The sequence below is a fragment of the Schistocerca americana genome, chromosome 8, assembly GCF_021461395.2.
Source record: "Schistocerca americana isolate TAMUIC-IGC-003095 chromosome 8, iqSchAmer2.1, whole genome shotgun sequence".
Classification (NCBI taxonomy): Eukaryota; Metazoa; Arthropoda; class Insecta; order Orthoptera; family Acrididae; genus Schistocerca; species Schistocerca americana.
Genome location: NC_060126.1, coordinates 471681112 through 471695864, shown reverse-complemented (window position 1 = coordinate 471695864; position 14753 = coordinate 471681112). Strand labels below are relative to the sequence as shown.

Sequence of the window (14753 nt, the reverse complement as noted above, 5' to 3'; positions counted from 1 at the left end):
AATTGCGTGAAAATGTAATCACATGCCAGTTCTAGTGTAATATATTTGTCCAATGAATAGCCGTTTATCATCTGCATTTCTTCTTGGTGTAGCAATTTTAATGGCCAGTAGCGTACATAGATACTATGCAACCCACCGTATGTTGCGTGGCGGAGTGTACCCTGTACCACTACTAGCCATTCCCTTCCCTTTTCCACCCGCAAATAGAGCGAGGAAAAGAGTGCCTGCATGAGAGTGTCTATATGCCTCCGTATCAGCCCTGATTTCTTGTCTGTTACCTTCGAGGTCTTTACGCACAATGGATGCTGCCGGCTGTGGAACCGTTGGGCCGTCAGCTTCAAATGCCGGTTCTCTAAATTTTCTAAACAGTGTTACTCGAAAAGAACGTCGCCTTGCCCCTAGGGTTCCCCTTTGAGTTCTCGAAGCATCTCCGTAACACTGACGTGTTGTTCACGCCTGCCGGAGCAAATCTAGTAGCCTGACTCTGAACTGCTTCGGTGTCTTTCTTCAGTCCGACCTGGTACGACCTGGTACGGATCCCAAACACCTGAGCAGTACTCAGCAATAGGTCCTATACGCAGTCTCCTTTACCCTAAGTGCAAATAGAGACGCTTATAGCGCGTGTGGCGCATCGCAGTGCGCATTTTTGTAACTCAAGAGCTTCAATTGGGAAGCGATCCGATGGTGACGCGACACGCGCCTACGCCGGGTCGTGCGGCGTTGTCGCGGCACAGTTTCTTGCGCCGCGCGCCTCGTGAGCACTACGGGAGGGATGAGGCGGGGAGCGGGAAAGCGATCCGGCCGTATGCTTCCTCAGCCATCCCGCGTATGGTCGGTGGTAGTGTCGGCCGTCCGAACAATATTGCCTTATTGCTGAACTTTACTAAATGGTTCAAATTGTTCTGAGCACTATGGGACTTAACATCTGAGGTCATCAGTCCGCTATAACTTAGAACTACTTAAACCTAACTAACCTAAGGACACCACACACATCCATGCCCGAGGCAGGATTCGAACCTGCGACCGTAACAGTCGCACGGCTCTGGACTGAAGCGCCTACAACCGCTCGGCCACAGCGGCCGGCGAACTCTACTGTCTTTGAGTAGTGTTTCGTTTTCCGCCATTTAAACTCTCGATCCTTTTTCGCAAGTTGATTATATTTTTCAGTTATTTATATCTCTAAAGTGTCGATGTTTTATTTCGTTATTGTTTTTCTTTTGCAAGAAAAATGCACAATTCAGTGAATGTTTAGCCATTAGCGACTGGGATTATACCTTCTGCTTCCACAATGCCTTCAAATTGCAAGAAGGCATAGACAATTCATCGCAAAGGGTAGGGAAATAGGAAGTAATATTATAAAATTATGTGGTCAAGAAGCAAGGCCGGAAATTTTAAGTATTATACAGGGTGATTCAAAAAGAATACCACAACTTTAGGAATTTAAAACTCTGCAACGACAAAAGGCAGAGCTAAGCACTATCTGTCGGCGAATTAAGGGAGCTATAAAGTTTCATTTAGTTGTACATTTGTTCGCTTGAGGCACTGTTGCCTAGGCGTCAGCGTCAGTTGATGCTAAGATGGCGACCGCTCAACAGAAAGCTTTTTGTGTTATTGAGTACGGCAGAAGTGAATCGACGACAGCTGTTCAGCGTGAATTTCGAACGAAGTATGGTGTTAAACCTCCTGATAGGTGGTGTATTAAACGTTGGTATAAACAGTTTACAGAGAATGGGTGTTTGTGCAAAGGGAAAAGTTCTGGACGGCCGAGAACGAGTGATGAAAATGTAGCACGCATCCAGCAAGCATTTGTTCGCAGTCCAGGAAAATCGACTCGCAGAGCTAGCAGAGAGCTGCAAATTCCACAATCAACTGTATGGAGAGTCCTACGAAAAAGGTTAGTTATGAAGCCTGAACGTCAACTACCCGAGGCGATGGATCGGCCGCCAGGCAGCCCGTGACAGAGCACTTCATCACTGGCCTCCAAGAAGCCCTGATCTTACCCCCTGCGATTTTTTCTTAGGGGGGTATGTTAAGGATATGGTGTTTCAGCCACCTCTGCCAGCCACTATTGATGATTTGAAACGAGAAATAACAGCAGCTATCCAAACTGTTACGCCTGATATGCTACAGAGAGTGTGGAACGAGTTGGAGTATCAGGTTGATATTGCTCGAGTGTCTGGAGGGGGCCATATTGAACATCTCTGAACTTGTTTTTGAGTGAAAAAAACCTCTTTAAATACTCTTTGTAATGATGTATAACAGGTTATATTATGTTTCGTTCATTAAATACACATTTTTAAAGTTGTGGTATTCTTTTTGAATCACCCTGTATAGTGAAACAAGCATGTCTGCATGCTACCTGTACTGACATTAATGACATTTCTGTATAACCCGTTACAAAACTTCGAAAAGTGAAAATTTCCGTGGATATGTCCCGTTTGTGCTCCTGTTAAAAAGCGTCCAAGATCTGAAGTAGACGAAGTTCATTGTGATTAATTGGATATGAATGTAATAAGAGACTTTATACTACATGCAAGCAGACACCACACTTTCACTGTAAACTAGAAACAGTCGAGAAACTCCCCTGAATGACAATGTTTTAATTGGCGCATAGTGTGGAGAAACAGCATTTCAGTGGTTGCATGCACGGTGTCACCATCGATAAACTAAGTACACAAAAGGCTACACATATGAACAATGCACTCGGTATTATCCGAAAGTATGAGTGTCCTAGAATAGTCCGGTGGTGTGATATATTTAATTCACTGAAATGTGTTGCTGACGAGGCAGGCCGTATTCATGACAATGTTTTCTTCGAACGATTTGAACTCTTCGCCATAAAAGGCAGACCTGGGGTAACTTCCGTATTCCTGTCGCGCGCATCATTCTCAGCTGCTGCCAGTACGCCGACCATCGTGCTGTGCGATACATCAGTTGTTTACTTTTCTCAACAACTGTTATTCTATTCGCGAACCACACATTATCAGTTTGGCAGGACATAGGTGATTAACCAGCATGTAGCATGTGCGCCTCACTCCGCCTGGAGGGTACACTCATCATTGTTTTGATCTTGCTCAGATGAAGAACAGAAATAAAACCCTTTGATAAGTTTCCATTCCAGTCGTTCAGTGTTAAAAATACGATGGATTACAGGGATTCAACCAAAACTGCAACAGAATTGGCGATTTATTTTTGTGTTAATTGTTAATCTTTTCTCATTTACGACTAACGGCCACATTTCTCTTGTTGACGGGTTCAATTGTGCTTCTTTTGCCACAACACAGTGTAATTTGCACAAGCTCACCGTGCAGCAGCTATTGCGACACAATTCTGAAACAGAGTGTCTCATTCATTAAACGAGCACATGGCGACCAGAGAGATCAATACCTTACAGAAGACCTCAATGAGTCGGTTTGTAGTAACATAAGAGAAGAAATTTCATGTGTATTTTCATACTAGGGAGTTTCGTTTCATTAGCTATCGACGACTCTTAAAAAGTTACGGTCATCGGGGTGAAAAGAAATAAAAGCTGTAGTTCCTGATATATCGCCACAGATGTTAACAATTTCTCAAAATGCTCTCCTCCTTGGGTGCTATCACTCGCCAAAAGCTCGTTTTGATGTCTCGAGAGTTTTAGGGTGTATGAGAAGTCTTATGAATATTTCATACTCGCGGACGTGCTATCTGGAGCGTACGCGCTACGTACGATTCTTTTTTAAAGATCAGAGCAGTTAGTTCATGAGCCCACGCGAATAGTAAACGGTTGTGAAAACACACTTGACCTCTTAGCAACAAATAGTCCTGAGTTAATAACGAGCATCAAAACCGATTCAGGTATTAGTGAACACAAGGTTGTCGTAACGAGATTGAATATTGTAATCCTCGAAAAATAAGCAAAAAATATACCTATTCAAAAAAAGCAGATAAAAATTCACTCGACGCCATCCTGCGAGACAATCTCCACTCATTCCAAATTAATAACATAAGCGTAGACCAGATGTGGCTTAAATTCAAAGACATAGTGTCGGCAGCGATAAAGAGATTTATACCAAATAAATTAACAAACGACGGAGCTGATCCTCCTTGGTACACAAAACGGGTCAGAACACTGTTGCAGAAACAGCGAAACAAGCATGCCAAATTCAAACAGACGCAAAATCCCCAAGACTGGCGTTCTTTTACAGAAGCACGAAATTTAGCGCAGACATCAATGCGAGATGCTTATAACAGTTTCCACAACGAAACTTTGTCTCGAAACTTGACAGAAAATGCAAAGAGATTCTGGTCGTATGTGAAGTATGTTAGCGGCAAGAAACAATCAATGCCTTCTCTGCGCGATAGCAATGGAGATACTATCGAAGACAGTGTTGCCAAAGCAGAGTTACTAAACACAGTCTTTCGAAATGCCTTCACAAAAGAAGACGAAGTAAATATTACAGAATTCGAAGCGAGAACAGCTGCCAACATGAGCAACGTAGAAGTAAATAACCTCGGAGTAGTGAAGCAAAAAAAGGGTTCAAATGGCTCTGAGCACTATGGGACTTAACTTCTGAGGTCATCAGTCCCCTAGAACTTAGAACTACTTAAACCTAACTAAGGACATCACACACATCCATGCCCGACTTAGGATTCGAACCCGCTACTTTAAGAACCTTCAACATCGCATCACGTCAGCAAACAGGCCGGTGTGAGGTGGAGGTTACACCATTAAGTTAAGTAACGGTTTAGACTTTGTACATATGTACTGTTTGTGTTTTCCTTTTTTTCGTTTATAAATGTATAGATATGGTGTTCTTTTAATCATTGACAAAGGTCTTCTTAGGCACTTGTGGGTTTTATTGTTCTGAAGAAGGTGTAGTTATCTACGCCGAAACCTAGGTTAACACTAGGTGCTTTTTTCGCAATCTAGGCGGGTTTCTAGTTTTTTAATAAACGAACCCGCTACCGTAGCGGTCGTGCGGTTCCAGACTGTAGCGCCTAGAACCGCTCGGCCTCCCGGACCGGTGTAGTTAAGCAATTTAAATCACTTAATAAAAGTAACTCTTCTGGTCCAGACTGCATACCAATTAGGTTCCTTCCGGAGTATGCTGATGCTTTAGCTCCGTACTTAACAGCCATATAATCCCATTCGCTTGACGAAAGATCCGTACCTAAAGACTGGAAAGTTGCACGGGTCACACCAATATTCAAGAAATGTAGTAGGAGTAAGCCACTAAATTACAGGCCCATGTAGGTAACGTCGATTTGCAGCAGGATTTTGGAACATATATTGTGTTCGACCATTATGAATTCTCTCTCTATTCGTTTAGTCGGTTCCGACTCTTCGTGACCCCATGAACCAAATCACGCCACTTTTTCCTGTCTTGCACTTTCTCCCGTAGACCTTCCGGGTTGGAACACATTGCTTCTGTGATGCCATCGATCCATCTCATCCTCTGACGTCCTCTTCTTCTAGTTCCTTCAATCTTCCCCAGCATTAATGTTTTTTCCAGCGAGGCATGCCTTCGCATTGTGTGTCCAAAGTAGGTCAGCTTTTGTTTTAACATTAGACCTTCCAGGGAGAAATCTGGTTTAATTTGCTCCAATATTGATCTGTTGGTTCTCTTTGCAGTCCATGGAACTCTAAGAAGTTTCCTCCAACACCACAAATCGAAGGAGTCAATTCTTCGCCGTTCAGCCTTTCTAATGGTCCAGGACTCGCATCCATACATCACAACTGGAAAGACCACAGCCCTCACAATACTGATCTTTGTTGCTAGCGTTATATCTCTGGACCTTATAACCTTGTCAAGGTTTGACATCGCCTGTCTACCGAGCAACAGGCGTCTCCGGATTTCATGGCTGCAGTCGCCGTCAGCAGAGATCTGGGAACCGAGATAACTGAATGTGGTCACTACCTCCATGGTTTCTCCTGCTATATCCCACGAATTGGTAGGTGTAGTTGCCATAATTTTCGTTTTCTTCACATTCAGCATAAGACCGGCCTTTTCACTTTCGTCTTTCACCTTCAGTAAGAGTGTTCTCAATTCTTCTTCACTTTCTGCCAACAGGATCGTATCATCCGCGTACCTGAGGTTGTTTACATTTGTTCCAGCTATTTTAATTCCTGTTTCTCCTTCATCTAGCCTCGCATTCCTCATAACATGTTCTGCATACAGACTGAATAAGTACGGTGACAGTATGCAGCCTTGAATCTTTATCCATTTCGTTGTTCCATACATAGTTCTCACCGTGGCTTCTTGGTCAAGGTATAAACTCCGTATCAGATGAATGAGGTGATCTGGTGCACCCATGTTTTTCAGTACGTTCCATAATATGTAGTGATCGACGCAGTCAAAGGCTTTGGCGTAGTCAATAAAGCAGAGGTACACATCTTTCTGGAATTCTCTCGCTTTTTCCATAATCCACCGAATGTTAGCAATTTGATCTCTAGTTCCTCATACTTTCCTAAATCCAGCTTGTTCTTCTGGCAGCTCTCGATCTAGATATTGGCGAAGACTATTTTGTAAGATTTTCAACATAACTTTGCTAGCATGTGAAATAAGTGCGATTGTTCGGTAATATGAGCATCTTTAGAACTTTTATTCTTTGAAATGGGGATGAATACTGATCTTTTCCAGTCTTCTGGCCACAGCTGCGTGATCCATATTTTTTGACATATTGAGTGCAGCACTTTCACTGCATCCTTTCCAGTGACTTTAAACAATTCTGCTGGTATTTCACCATGTCCACCAGTTTTGTTATCAGCCATATTTTCAAGGGCCCACTGGATTTCCCTCTCAAAAATATCTGACTCTAGTTCTAAATTAACATTAACACCAGCAGTAGGAGTCCTGTCATGATGCAGTTCTTTCTTGTATAGGTCTTCTACATATTCTGCCCATCTTTCCTTAACATCCTCTGCTTCACTCAGATCTTTCCCGTTTCTATCTTTTATCATTCCAATTTTTGCCTGGAATTTTCCTTTAATTTCTCTAATTTTCTTATAAAGATCTCTTGTCTTCCCCATTCCGTTACTATCTTCAACTTCTTTGCACTGTTCATTAAAGAATATATTTTTATCTCTTCTAGCTAATTTCTGAAAATCTTTATTTAATTCAAACATAGCTGATCTATCTCCCTTGAGTTTTGCTTTCCTTCGTTCTTCTGCAACTTGTAGTGCCTCAACTGATAGCCATCTAGCCTTCTTACTGTTCCTTTTCTTGGGAATGTGTTTCTCTGCGGCCTCCTTGACAGTATTAGCTACTTCTGTCCACATCTCTTGCGAGCTTTTGTCCTCCAGCTGTAATACATTAAATCTGTTTTGTACCTCTACAGCATAGTCGGAGGGTATGGAGTTAAGGTCGTATCTGCAAGTTGGGATACTTTTTGCTACATTCTGAAGTTTCAGCCGAAATTTTGCAATCAGGAGCTCATGATCTGATCCGCAGTCAGCCCCAGGTCTTGTTGTAGCTGACTACAGCTTCATTTCCCACTTTTGCATTCCAATCTCCAACTATGAAGACGATATCTTTTTTTGGTGTTGACAGTAGTAATCCTTGTAAATCTCCATAGAACTGGTCAATAATTTCCTTTTCAGCATCGGTTGTTGGTGCATAAACTTGAATTACTGTGATGTTGAGGAGCTGACCTTGAAGTCTGATGGACATCATTCTATCATTTTTATATTTGCATCCCATTACAGCTTTTCTCACTTTATCACTAACTATGAAGGCTACTCCATTACTTCTGTTGTTATCGTGCCCAGAATAATACACCATATGGCCATCCGAAGCAAATTCGTCCATGCCAAATTATGAATTACCTCGAAGAAAACGGTCTATTGACACACAGTCAAGATGGATTTAGAAAACATCGTTCCTGTGAAACACAACTAGCTCTTTATTCACATGAAGTGTTGAGTGCTATTGACAAGGGATTTCAGATCGATTCCGTATTTCTGGATTTCCGGAAGGACTTTGACACTGTACCACACAATCGGCTGGTAGTGAAATTGCATGCTTTTGCAATATCGTCACAGTTATGTGACTGGATTTGTGATTTCCTGTCAGAGAGGTCACGTTTCGTAGTAACTGACGGAAAGTCATCGAGTAAAACAGAAGTGATTTCTGGCGTTCCCCAAGTTAGTGTTATAGGCCTTTTGCTGTTCCTTATCTACAGAAACGATTTGGGTGACAATCTGTGCAGGCGTCTTCGGTTGTTTGCAGATGACGCTGTCATTTATCGACTAATAAAGTCATCAGAAGATCAAAACAAACTGCAAAACGATCTAGGAAAGATATCTGAATGGTGTGAAAAGTGGCAGTTGACCCTAAATAGCGAAAAGTGTGAGGTCATCCACATGATACTAAAAGGAACTAGTTAAACTTCGGTTACACGATAAATCAGTCTAATCTAAAAACTGTAAATTCAACTAAATACCTAGGTATTACCATTACGAACAACTTAAATTGAAAGGAACACATAGAAAATGTTATGGGGGAAGGCTAACCAAAGGCTGCGTTTTATTGGTAGGACACTTAGAAAATGTAACAGACCTACTAAGACGTCTGCCTACACTACGTTTGTCCGTCCGCTTTTAGAATACTGCTGCGCGGTGTGGGATCCTTACCAGATAGGACTGACGGAGTACATCGAAAAAGTTCAAAGAAAGGCAGCACGTTTTGTATTATCGCGAAACAGGGGACCGTGTGTCACTGAAATGATACAGGATTTGGAATGGATGTCATTAAAGCAGAGGCGTGTTTCGTTGGAGCGGAATCTTCTCAGAAAATTCCAATCGCCAACTTTCTCCTCCGAATGCGAAAATATTTTGTTTGCACCGACGTATATAGGGAGGAACGATCTCCACGATAAAATAAGGGAAATCAGAGCTCCTACGGGAAGATGTAGGTGTTCATTCTTTCCGCGCGCTATCGAGATTGGAATAATAGAATTGTGAAGGTGGTTCGATGAACCTTCTGCCGGGCACTTAAATGTGATTTGCCGAGTATCCTAGATGTAGATGTAGATAGAGACCTCCTCCCAAGCCTGAAGAAAATTCAATATACAGGGTGATTCAAAAAGAATACCACAACTTTAAAAATGTGTATTTAATGAAAGAAACATAATATAACCTTCTGTTATACATCATTACAAAGAGTATTTAAAAAGGTTTTTTTTCACTCAAAAACAAGTTCAGAGATGTTCAATATGGCCCCCTCCAGACACTCGAGCAATATCAACCCGATACTCCAACTCGTTCCACACTCTCTGTAGCATATCAGGCGTAACAGTTTGGATAGCTGCTGTTATTTCTCGTTTCAAATCATCAATGGTGGCTGGGAGAGGTGGCTGGAACACCATATCCTTAACATACCCCCATAAGAAAAGATCGCAGGGGGTAAGATCAGGGCTTCTTGGAGGCCAGTGATGAAGTGCTCTGTCACGGGCTGCCTGGCGGCCGATCCATCGCCTCGGGTAGTTGACGTTCAGGTAGTTACGGACAGATAAGTGCCAATGTGGTGGTGCTCCATCCTGCTGAAATATGAATTGTTGTGCTTCTTGTTCGAGCTGAGGGAACAGCCAATTCTCTAACATCTCCAGATACTGTAGTCCAGTTACAGTAGCACCTTCGAAGAAAAAGGGACCAAAAACTTTATTGGCTGAAATGGCACAGAAAACGTTCACCTTAGGCGAGTCACGTTCATACTGAGTTGTTTCCCGCGGATTCTCAGTGCCCCATATACAGACATTGTGACGCTTGACTTTCCTGTTAGTGTGGAAAGTTGCTTCATCACTAAACACGATCTTTGAAACGAAAGATTCATCTGTTTCCATTTGAGCAAGGATTAAATCACAGAAATCGATTCTTTTAATCTTATCAGCTGCAGACAGCGCTTGAACCAATTTCAGACGATAAGGTTTCATAACTAACCTTTTTCGTAGGACTCTCCGTACAGTTGATTGTGGAATTTGCAGCTCTCTGCTAGCTCTGCGAGTCGATTTTCCTGGGCTGCGAACAAATGCTTGCTGGATGCGTGCTACATTTTCATCACTCGTTCTCGGCCGTCCAGAACTTTTCCCTTTGCACAAACACCCATTCTCTGTAAACTGTTTATACCAACGTTTAATACACCACGTATCAGGAGGTTTAACACCATACTTCGTTCGAAATGCACGCTGAACAACTGTCGTCGATTCACTTCTGCCGTACTCAATAACACAAAAAGCTTTCTGTTGAGCGGTCGCCATCTTAGCATCAACTGACGCTGACGCCTAGTCAGCAGCGCCTCAAGCGAACAAATGTACAACTAAATGAAACTTTATAGCTCCATTAATTCGCCGACAGATAGTGCTTAGCTCTGCCTTTTGTCGTTGCAGAGTTTTAAATTCCTAAAGTTGTGGTATTCTTTTTGAATCTCCCTGTATTACCTAAATTTCGTACGCAGCAACATATGATGTAACAAGCATCAAACATAAAATCATAGCGAGTACTATTGTTCATTGCACTCTTTTCCAATTTTGCACAGTGTCTTACTTAATTTGGTGTATCACAATAAATATGACCATTTGTGACATGACGGTCACTTCACCACGAAGTTGACATCTAACGCTACAAGTAACACAAAAATCAAGTATTTTTACCGAATAGTTTCTGTAAAATCGTTTAAGAAACATTATATGGTGGGCGCGCTTCGATTGTGTCAGCACCTAACGTCGCCAACCGGCGCGTGCAAAGAATGTGTACGCATCCCAATAAACGCAGGAGCAACGCGGCGCGTCACACGTGTGTCATGTCATGTCACACGTGCTATACGCGTCTCAGTTTGTCCTTAGCCTTACAGGTGAACAACTCTTTCCCAAAATTCTCTCAATAAACCGAAGCCGACCATTTACCTTCCCTACTACAATTCCCACATGCTCGTTTCATTTCACATCGCTTTGCAACGTTACGTCAGATATTTAATGTGTCAAGCAGGACACTAATACTACTGTATAAGAACATTACAGGTTTTTTTTCTTCCCACTCATCCTCATTCACCTACATTTGTCGATATTTAGAGCTAGCTGCCATTCATCACACCAACTGGAAATTTTCTCTAAGTCACCTTGTATCTCCTACGGTCCCTCAACTTCGACACCTTACCGTACAGCACAGCATCACCAGCGAACAACTGCAGACTGCTGCCCACCCTGTCCGCCAAATCATTTATGTATATAGAGAGCAACTGCGGTCCTATCACACTTCCCTGGAGTACTCCTGACGATAACCTAGTCTCTGATGAACACTAGCCATCGAGAACAACATACTGGGTTCTATTATCTAAGAAGTCTTCGAGCCACTCATATATCTGTGAACTTGTTTCATATGCTTGTTCCTTCGTTAACAGCCTGCAGTGGGACACCATCTCGAATGCTCTCCGGAGATCTAAAAATATCGACTCTGACTGTTGTCGTTCATCCACAGTTAGCAGTATATCATGCGAGAAAAGAACAAGCTGAGTTTCACACGAGCAATGCTTCATAAAACCAATATGATTCATGGACATAAGCTTCTCAGTCTCTAGAAAGTTTAATGTACTCGAACTGAGAATATGTTCAAGAATTCTGTAGCAAAACGAAGTTAGGGATATTGGTTTGTAATTTTGTGGGTCCGTTATTTTACGCTTCTTATATAACGGACACACTTGTGCCTTTTTTCTAGTCACTTGGAACTCTGTACTGGGCAAGAGATTCACGATAAATGCAGGCTAGGTATGGAGCCAATGAAGTAGAGTGCTCTTTGTAAAATCGGATTGGGATTCCATCTGTACCTGGTGATTTATTCGCTTTCAAATCATTCAGTTCTTTCTTTACGTCAGTGATGATTATTACTATGTCGTCCATGCGGGAGTCTGATCGAGGGTCAAACAACGGTATGTTTGCACGATTCACCCGTGTGAACGATTTCTTGAAAATGAAATTTAAAACTTCGGCTTTCATTTAGCCATGTTCAGCTGAAACTTCCTGGCAGATTAAAACTGTGTGCCGGACCGAGACTCGAAATCGGGACCTTTGCCTTCCGCGGGCTCTACCAACTGAGCTACCCAAGCACGACTCACGCCCCGTCCTCACAGCTTTACTTCCGCCAGTATCTCGTCTCCTACCTTCCAAACTTTACAGAAGCTCTCCTGTGAACCATGCTGGACTAGCACCCTGAAAGAAAGGATATTGCGGAGACATGGCTTAGCGACAGCCTGGGGGACGTTTCCAGAATGAGATTTTCACTCTGCAGCGGAGTGTACGCTGATATGAAACACAGTTTTAATCTGCTAGGAAGTTTCATATCAGCGCACACTCCGCTGCAGAGTGAAAATGTCATTCTGGAAACATCCCCCAGGCTGTGGCTAAGCCATGTCTCCGCAATATCCTTTCTTTCAGGAGTGCTAGTCCTGCATGGTTCGCAGGAGAGCTTCTGTAAAGTTTGGAAGGTAGGAGATGAGATACTGGCGGAAGTAAAGCTGTAAGGACGGGGCGTGAGTCGTGCTTGGGTAGCTCAGTTGGTAGAGCACTTGCCCGCGAAAGGCAAAGGTCCCGATTTCGAGTCTCGGCCCGGCACACTGTTTTAATCTGCCAGGAAGTTTCACATTAGCGCACACTCCGCTGCTGAGTGAAAACCTCATTCTATGTTCAGCTGGCACACCAGACTGTGCAATAAGAGACTGAATGGAAGCCTTGGACCCACTTAGCGCACACATAAGAGAAGAAATCCATTACCATAAAACTGCGCTATTGGCGACAGATTGCTGTAAACAATCACTGCCGTAAAATATCTGAAAGTAACCATGCGGAACGAGCTTAATATTGTAATGAGCACATAAAACAAATAGTAGGAGAAGCAGATGCCAGACTGACATTGAGAGGTAGAATCTTAAGGAAATGTAATTCGTCCTCGAAGGAAATGACTTACAAATCACTGGTTGGAGCAAGTCTCGAGTACTGTTTGTCAACCTTTACCAGGTTGGACTAATAGAAGAGATAGACAAGATCCAACGGAGAGCCCTTTCTCACAGGATCGTCTAAATGGCTTGGGAGGATTACAAAGCCGCTAAATAAACTCCAATTACAGACGCTATAAGACAGGCGTTGAGAGTCATTCAGAGGTTTACTGTTGAAATTCTGAGAGAGTGCGTTCGGGGAAGAGTCGGACAAGAAGTTAGTTCCTCCCAAGAACGTTTCACGAAAGAACAAAACGAGAAATTAGAGCCAATTCGGAGGGTTATCGACGACCGTTTCTTCCCAAGCACCTTTCGCCACTGGAAGAGGGAATGTGGGAGCTGAGAGTAGAACCAGAAGTACTCTTCTCCAGACACCGTCAGGTGACCCGCGGAGTGTAGACACAGCTGTAGATTCAGATAAGCGAATAAAATAATCTGTAGAAGTCACTGACCTTCCTTGCCTTTGCCGATGTCCACTTCCACTTTACTCTCATCCTTAACGACGACGGACTCATCTGCGCCCACGAGGACGGCAGGCAGCACCAGCAGCGCCACAAGAAAGAAACCTGGGGTCGCCATCGACGCCGCCATCGCCGTGCCGGATCCTCTCTTGTTGATGTGCGCCCGCGGGGAACGGCCGGCGCCCTTTTAATGGTGGCGGCGCAGTCGGTGCGCGAGATAAAAGAGCCGTTAATTGTAAGAGGCCCATCAACTTCCACGTGCCAATAAGGCAGCCTATGTGACATTATCAAAGCACTACAACCTCTTGCTGGCAGTCAACAGTCACTTCTTTCTACAAGTACGTCTGTACGTATAACTCCCCAATGCACGGAGTACTTCGCACCAGTATTATTCACAAGTTGTAGTCCCTTAACCCAGGGGTCTCCAAACTACGGCCCGCGGGCCGAAACCGGCCCGCCAGAGCCGGCAAACTAGGGCGCGTTAGCTGGCCAGACACCCCCGGTATCCGGCTCGCCAAATATTTGAGGTGGTGCCTATACTGCCAACAATTGAGTTTCGAGGCCTATCGCGACCAATACACCGCGACATTGGCTCTGCTACTCCCTACAAGACTACATAACTAAACTTATTGTTGCGCCGCTTGAGATAACAATGCGTTGACATACTCTACCTGTATTACGTCTTGCAGTAATAGTGTTGCTAACAATGAGATTTCGTTAACTTTGCAGGACGCTTTCGTGAAGAATGTGCAGTGACATACTTTTTTGTCGGTGAAATTCGCCAGAATAAAACACGCCAGAATTTCGGTCAGGTACGTCCACTAATCAAAATTATGTAATTAAATAAAAATCGTTGTTCGTTTCAGTGCTAGCTATTCCCACAACCTTAGATTTTTTGCGATTTCATCTTTCCTTTAGCCTTGCATTATGGTGATCGTAGAGTAGTAGGGTGCTTTAATCCCACTAGGTAGATCTTGGCCCTTATGACATCGTAGAGGAGTCAATGTGGCTCGCAGGCTAAAAAGTTTGGAGACCCCTGCGTTAACCTATTGAGCACGGTAAAATGACAATCTGTTATGCCTTCATAAGTGCACTAATCTCTCATGTCATAACCTACACAGTCTGTCCCGTGGGAAAGGCCAATGTTCCCAGGTGCAACAGTCTCTAAATCAGGAGACAGAAGCTATAAAAAGCAGGAGATACCAGTAGATACTAGGTAAATTACAGTTGTTTCAAAGACAAAGCCTCTTTTGCATGCTGCACATCGAAATTCTTATTTTTATTTATGCACCCAGACGCGTTTTGCCTTTTCTACAAGACATCTTCAGTGGGT

At 43.3% G+C, this 14753-nt stretch overlaps 1 protein-coding gene across 1 annotated transcript in view; it reads right to left on the bottom strand.

Annotated features, from left to right (window-relative positions):
- Positions 1-13582, bottom strand: part of LOC124545993 (venom peptide HsVx1-like) — a 135928-nt gene extending 122346 nt beyond the window's left edge. The window contains exon 1 of the mRNA XM_047124961.1: positions 13412-13582. Coding sequence (XP_046980917.1) covers positions 13412-13550 — 139 coding nt within the window. The 5' untranslated portion in view covers positions 13551-13582. The remainder of the gene's footprint in view (positions 1-13411) is intronic.
- Between the last annotated feature and the right edge of the window lie 1171 nt (positions 13583-14753).